Here is a 7,799-nt window from a genome sequence, read left to right on the forward strand (position 1 = left end):
CTCATATATTGACACAGGAAGGGCCGTGCTAGTCATTGAAAAGTAGGATGGAAAAAGACCCACTTTATGCTGAGATTTATCCACGCCGTTGAAATTGATCCGCGGAAGTTAGCTTTAATTGATGCTGTGTCGTTTAAATATATATCAATATCACTTGTTTTCAGTTCAAGTAAAAGGTTCATTGACTTCGACTAAAAGGCAGATCGAGTTAGAATAAAAGGTTCATTGGGTTCGAGTAACAGGCACACTGAGTTCGAGCAAAATGTCATTGAGTTGGAGTAAAAGGTTCATGTATACTGGAAGCAGATTCAAATTCGAACTGAAAGGGCCGTTTAAAATAACCTCAGTGGGAAAATATACAAACCAGTTTGTACAAAATGTAAGACTCACAGGAGAATAATTTTCCCAATAAATTTGATGCATATCATTTGGTGGTGAAAAAAATGTATGTCTTCAAAGAAAAATCGCAAAACTTAAAAATAGTTTTACTTCTTTATAATAAACATAAACAATTACATAAAGAAATAAAGAAAACAAAAACAAAGTAGGAAACCACTTTTTTACCTATCATTTGGGTTCTCATGCTCAAAAACAGAATTACATCAAAACTGAACCATTATCTGAAATAATCCAATACAAATTCTTATAATTAAAATGACAATGACGTTGAAAAGTAAACATCCGAAAAATCGAGAGATCAGCTTAATATACTTAACGGTGAAATTCGGGCCACAATATGTCAGAGAATTCTAAAGTTATGAGCTTTATAAGATTGTTCCAGGTCATAATTCATCGCAAGCTTCCTACCTTCACCAGATTTTGACAGCGTCATAGATTAGGTGTAACTAAATTATTTAAAAATTCTTTTACAGTACTTCCAACTCTTTCTTTTACAGTACTTCAAACTTTTTCTTTTACAGTATTTCGGAAGTGATATGCCTTTTACCACGACTGACTCTCTTGATCTATATTTCCAGTTTTACTGGAGTCCGAACATCGTGTGAAGGCATACAGCCGTCTACGAAACAAGGATCCGAATGCTGTCTTATATGTATCGTTTAAATGCATAAAATGAACAGCAAATTGCAGACAGTTTTCCCCTGTTCATTAACTCGACAGCTTTTCGGAAGATCTGTCATGGAATAATGCGTCGTTAGATTTGAGACGAAAGCATGCCTCAGAATATGTGCCGTGAAATATTGCGTCAACATGTCTGTCATAAAAGAATGCATCATAAGATATACTGTGATATATTGCGTGGGCAAATCTGTGTTGACATAATACGTTGGAACAGTGAGCTTACACAATTTGTTTCTAATGGCGATTCTAAGCCAACAGCGTAGATTCTCGTCAACAACAAAAAAGAAAAGAGTCTCGCTGTTCAATCGATGTACTGATTCACCTCAAACTGATGTAAATTCTTTGCCGGAAGAAGGCCAGATTAATCTCTCTTTGGATATAAATAATGTACACACTAAAGTGTGGAAGAAATAAAACTCATTTTCTGATATAAACAGTAATCGCGAAAACCTCTAAGTAGCTGTGGATTGTTTGTCCGTTACCATTGTCCATGAGGTGGCATGAAGTGTTATCCATACGTCCATACGTCTCACATGTTCATGCATCATAAACGCACCCGAAGCTGATTAGGGATTTAAGCTAGATGGTATTTGGCTTTGTATGAAAAACTCCAACACCTGTTCGATTTTCACCTATTGCCTTGATGAATTGACTGATTGGTGCTCACTCAGTGCACGATTTAGAACTTTGCCCATGCATTATGAATTCTGTTGCGCACATTATCTCGTTATGAATTTCGTAGATTCAGAGCAAATTTATATGTACTATATATGACGTACATATAAGGCAAGTTTAAGTTTACCTGTTTCCGTATATATTTGGTAAGGTCATGGGTCGTATTTAACTTAGAAACACGATAATGTATCTTGAACGAATAAGTCTTCTAGCATTAATGCTTTTTTCCAATTTATCTTGTGAAATTTGAAGGGTAATCAAACTTTCTGGGTTAACCTGATAAAACCAACAAAGGTACCTCGGCTGTTATCGTGCCTTTTTAGGACCAGTATTAGGGTGAGTTCATACGGGGGTGGGGTGGGATGGGACGATGCAATAGCATTCAAGACATCACTTAGACAAATAAATAATATTATCACAAATAAATCTCATCCCGTCCATAATAAGCATATTTTGAAGTATGTAAAGCATCATATTCCTTTCTGTATATTTACTTTTCTCTTTCCATCTTTCTCTCATAATCCGCACTCTTTAATATTGCTTTATTATATGTTTTACTTCCTTTCTTGCGTTCACATTAGTGACTTTAGAAACATAATCATTTATTGCACAACTATTTCTCTCTCTCTCTCTCTCTCTCTCTCTCTCTCTCTCTCTCTCTCTCTGTGCATACAATGTATTTTCCTTTACAACTTTCCCATGAGTAAAGGCAGGGCAAATAACGTCATGTATATTATCATTACAACATTTCTGTTTTACTTATTCATGCTTCTACGGGGAAAAACCGGAATAGTTCCGCTTATGACACAAATCTGTCTGGTCTTTCCTAGTAGGTACACATAGACAACAGCATCCATTCTGCTTAGTGTACATTCTACGTTTACTGAAATAAATAAACGTCATCAACTAAATCGGCAGTGTTCAATACCGTCAACTCCTGGAAACCGAGGTATCTTAGAAATTCTTGGAAAATTGTGTTCGTTGTGATTCTTGAGAAACCTTCAAGTAGCAGTAGTTTATGTTCAATAGGTTTGACGTATACCATATTTATGGAGCAACATTTGCTATACACAATACTTTCTGCATCGTACAGATCTACGAGCAGAAACAAAGATACATCTCGGAAAACACTTTTTGCCATTTTCATCTTATCAGTGGTTCTTAACGCCGCCGTTGTTTCTTCAATTTGTAACTTGAACTATTCGTGCAAAATGGCACCATTTGTAAGCCAAAACTGCTTTTGCGACGAAATTTGCCACCATTTTAATGATTGTTGCTCGGATTACCAACATCAATCCGAACCTTTTGCATCCCATGATCTGCCACCAAAATATGTTTTCTCTTGCCTAGAGATTCCGGAAATAAAGTATGGTTCTCCGTTTCTTACTGTGAACAAATGTCCGTCGAACTGGGACGGCTTGCAGGTTCGGAAAATGTGCGAAACACCCAGATTAGACAATCTTATGGAGCGAGTTTATGTGACCGATAATCAAACCGGTGTGCACTTCAGGAATACATACTGTGCTTTGTGTAATTCTGTGACGGATTATATGTTTTGGAAATTAGAACTGATGTGTAAGGAAGACTTTCATCCTGACAATGCCAGTTTAATGTCTGGCAAAGAAGGCTGTGCTTTTCGATTTCTTCCACCGGGGCAAAACGTTACTTACCGAGCTTGCAATCAGTATGACATCATATATACTTGTCGTGAAGCCAACAATTCGTCCAATATGTCGGTGGTGTCTATGTGTGCCAATGAAGGGTATGCCGTAGTATATGGGGCAATGGATGCTTACAAAAATATCCACTGTGCTTTGTGTAATGGTGTGGATGAAAATATTTTACAATGCGATCCAATAAAACTTGGGTTTTCTACTTTTGAATTCGAAAAAGATAAAGAAAATCTCTACAGCTATCGTCTTCTTGTCGATTTGGATATCGCGGTTGGTAAGAGAGACGGTGATCTAATAGCGTATGGGTCGAGATGTTCTGTGGACGAAATTTATGATCCATTTGAAAACCAGTGCCGCGCTGTATTTTGCCCTGAACCATTTGTTCCCAAATCTGGAAAGTGCATTATAATACAGGATTCGCCTGAAGAAATCACACCCAGTTTGACTGACATTTTTGTAAATCAGACATTCCTCTATGTTCCTTTGAAATCTGGTGAATTTGAACTTTTACCTGATAAAAATCTAAGGTTTTTGTCTACAGGACAAGTTTATAATGAAACAGACTACATTATTGACGGAAACCAAACCTTTGTACGTGCTGATATATTTAAACAAAGAAATGGATACACGCCAATGTTTACTAATGAAGAGGTAATTATCACGTTGGCTGGTGAGATTTTATCTTTATCTGCCTTGCTGGTTAACTTTGTAATTTATTCTTGCTTCCATCAATTAAGAAATATTCCTGGAAAGATGCTAATGAGCCTAATAGCCGCACTTTGTGTAGCAAACTTGCTCTTTCTTCTATCGGCAGTATTCGAAATTGTGAGTGAATTTTGCATCGCTGTTGCCATAGCAATGCACTATTTTTTTCTTGCCTCGTTCTGCTGGATGAATATCATGGACTTTGACCTTTGTTGGACATTTTCCAGACAATTTACGGTAACTAACAACGACGGAAAATCTTCAAAACGATTTTGTTTCTACTCTGCTTATGCTTGGACTCTTCCACTTTTAATTGTGGTAGCGGCTGTATCTGTAAATTTTGCTAATATTGACCCTCGTTTCCAACATTGGCAGCCAAACTACGGTACAGGTGCATGCTGGATAAGAAACAGAGAAGCCATGGTTATGTTTTTCATAGGACCGCTCTTAATATTTAAATTGTTTGACATCGTTGCTTTTGCTATTACCTCCGTTCATATTTACCGTGCTAGGAAACAGTCGGCAATGCTGCAAAAGAAAAACAACAAGTGTAGATTTTTAATTTACATTAAGCTGTCACTTATCATGGGATTGTCATGGGTGTTTGCATTCATTTCCAATATGGCGCAACTTCCGTTCTTGTGGTATGTGTTCATTGTTCTTAACACTTTGCAGGGCGTGTTCATTTGTCTTTGCTTTGTATGCACGAAGAAAGTGTTCCGTTTGATATCGAATAGTTCAGTAACACGGCAAATTAGTCGGAGAAAGGGACCTGTAATATTGATATCGATCAATGCATCTAAGTCACAATCGGGAAAAACACTACAAACTTCAGTTCCAGAAAGTCCACACGACTCAGTGTAGGAATATGTTTACACCTTTACATGTTTGTTTTAAATTAATTAGCTCGATTACTTTATGTCCTGCACTGAATGCTAGTTATTTTACAAACCAATATGTTGTCAATGGATGTTTCGAAGATCCGTAAAGAATGTTGCTTCATGCGGTTTCTGTTCATTTTAAATGTTTCTGTGCCGTCAGAATGATTTCTTTTGCCTTACAATGTCGGGAAAATACAGAATAATTGTAGGGGCTGTGTGTAATGCCCTCACATTGCATATAAATGTTAAAAAATCTCCATGATCTTTCCTTAGACATATGAATAACACTGACAAATTGACCGATTCATGGTATCGATTAACATTTTTCATGAAAGAGCGTATTTTAAACGGGCCCGCAATTATGATGGCTTAAGCTATTCCTTCAATTTGATTCTATTTTATTTACTTATTTATTCATTTATTTATCATTTGATTATTTATTTATTTATTTATTTATTTATTTATTTATTTATTTATTACCTTTCTCTTCTAATCCTTTAATTTACATCAACGTATACACATTGTAGGCGTTTTCCTGAAAGAAAATTAAATCAGTAAGACTACCGTTCATGTTATTTATTTATGTGTTTAATTATTGGTCTTATTTTATGTAATATGCAGTATTCGGTACAGGTCCAAAAAACCAACGTCCCTTGTTGCATCTTTTCTGAACTTTTCCTTTGCATTCTTTTCGTAGTTCTTCCTTCTGTTTTCTTCCTTCTTCCACATAAGGCGTTTGTACTACGTTCACACATGAAATAAACGCAACTATATTAGTAATTATTATTTATTTATTTATATTTAAACCAGATTCAACAAAATCCAAAACGTTTCTAGATGCTAGTTCTTTTGTTTCTAATGTAAGTTATAACATGAACAATACTGAAGTTTTCAAATTCTGAGGTTAAAGGGCGTGTCCCTCGAGATTTGAGCAAAGCAATCATATTCCAAAAGCATTCTGAGCACCACATTCCTATATATATATATATATATATATATATATATATATATATATATATATATATATATATATATATATATATATATATATATATATATATATATTAGAAGACAAGAGTACTATTCTTAAAATGTCTTCATTACAATATTGCTATTCTATACAATGCTGTTATATACACTGCTAGTATATACACTGCCATGTTACAATGCTATTCTATACAGTGCCATTATATCCAATGCTATTTTATACACTGCTATTATATACATTGCGATTTTATACAATGTCTTTATATATTCTCCTATTATATAGATTGAAATTATATACACTAATGTTCTGTACATTGCCTGTATATACACTGTTATTATATAGATTGTCATGAAATAGGCTTATACTGTTATTCTATACAATGCCATTATAAAAACGTATATTATATATACTGCCATTATTTACACGGCTATTATATAATCGTTCTGTCAGCGTGCTAAAGGCAATATTTAGCTCAAAATGAAAGTCAGAAAATTTCGTCATTTTGTAACGTTTCTCACAATGAAATAAATGTACAGGAAAACCGAGCATTTTAGCCTTTTTATTAGCAGAATATCAATTTTCCACAACGTAATTGCATTTGATATTTATATTTTGACTTCAAAAGTCTAATAGAATATGAGGGACATTTGGCTGCAAAATAGTGTCCAAGTCTTCTAGTAGAACTATCTTTTCATGTGATAAAATAATTCGTCTACATCAGCTTATTTTAGCAACACAGCTGAGTAATAAACGGTTGTTTTAGGCAACACAGCTGAGTAATAAACGGTTGTTTTAGGCAACAAAGCTGAGTAATAAATGATTGTTTTAGGCAACACAGCTGAGTAATAAACGGTTGTTTTAAGCAACACAGCTGAGTAATAAACGGTTGTTTTAGGCAACACAGCTAAGTAATAAACGGCTGTTTTAGGCAACATTGTCAGATTAAGATTTATTTAGTTGGTGTTTCGTTGCTACGGAAACGGCAGACCTAGCACAATTAGATATAAAAGAATAAAGACAATTGGAAAAAATAAAACCCAGGACAATAAAAAACCCAAATACAATTAGAAAACAAAACTTCAGGATAAATGTGGCAGGTTTTCTCTTCAGCCTATACATATGTTATGTCTATTTTTATTTATTTTGTTTATTAGCGACTGAACGTAAATTTAAAAAAAAGCCCTCATCCGTCTACCCAAACAAATAAAGAAAACTTCATAATAGTATATAACATTATCTTCAATGTGATAAAAATAGGACCTCATTTCCCCAGTAAAATGTTGCAGCGCGTAAGAATAGGAAAAATGTTATATGATCTTAGATTTGTTAGATTACCAGTTTCTTTCAGAACTGAGAAATATGGACTAAAATCTGAATTAGTAAATATTCATTTACATGTTTTATCATTCATATTACGTTTAGTTTTTAAAATTAAAATACAAGATGGAATTAGAGTTAAGGAAGACAGAAGTTCAGAGAGATAAGAAAGAAGAACAAATGCAGTTGCAATTGGAGAAAGTGATGTGATGTGAACTGATTTTGATTTTTAACGTAGCTTTAACAATTTTTCAGTCATATCGCTACGATAAGAGATTTGTGGCAGTTTATAGTGATGTCTAGCAATGGAGCATCATGCCGCAGACACGTAGCATGATGTCCCACTCAGTCACATTATCCTGACACCAGGCCGACCAATCCTAAGACTAACCTCTTAATGCTGAACGCCAAGCGAGGCAACTGTTAGTAACATTTTTGTAAGTCTTTGGTATGATTCGTCGTGGGACCAAACCCACGAAC

The 7,799-nt window shown here is 34.8% G+C and overlaps 1 protein-coding gene across 1 annotated transcript; it reads left to right on the plus strand.

Annotated features, from left to right (window-relative positions):
- Positions 1 to 2,586: 2,586 nt before the first annotated feature.
- On the plus strand, positions 2,587 to 5,974 carry LOC149790315 (uncharacterized). Its single transcript, XM_089973443.1, has one exon. It carries the CDS (start codon positions 2,805 to 2,807, stop codon positions 4,995 to 4,997), a length of 2,193 nt encoding a protein of 730 aa, XP_089829569.1. The 5' UTR covers positions 2,587 to 2,804; the 3' UTR covers positions 4,998 to 5,974.
- Positions 5,975 to 7,799: the final 1,825 nt, after the last annotated feature.

The sequence above is a fragment of the Sinohyriopsis cumingii genome, chromosome 10 (assembly GCF_028554795.1).
Source record: "Sinohyriopsis cumingii isolate HCF-2022 chromosome 10, ASM2855479v2, whole genome shotgun sequence".
Taxonomy (NCBI): Eukaryota; Metazoa; Mollusca; class Bivalvia; order Unionida; family Unionidae; genus Sinohyriopsis; species Sinohyriopsis cumingii.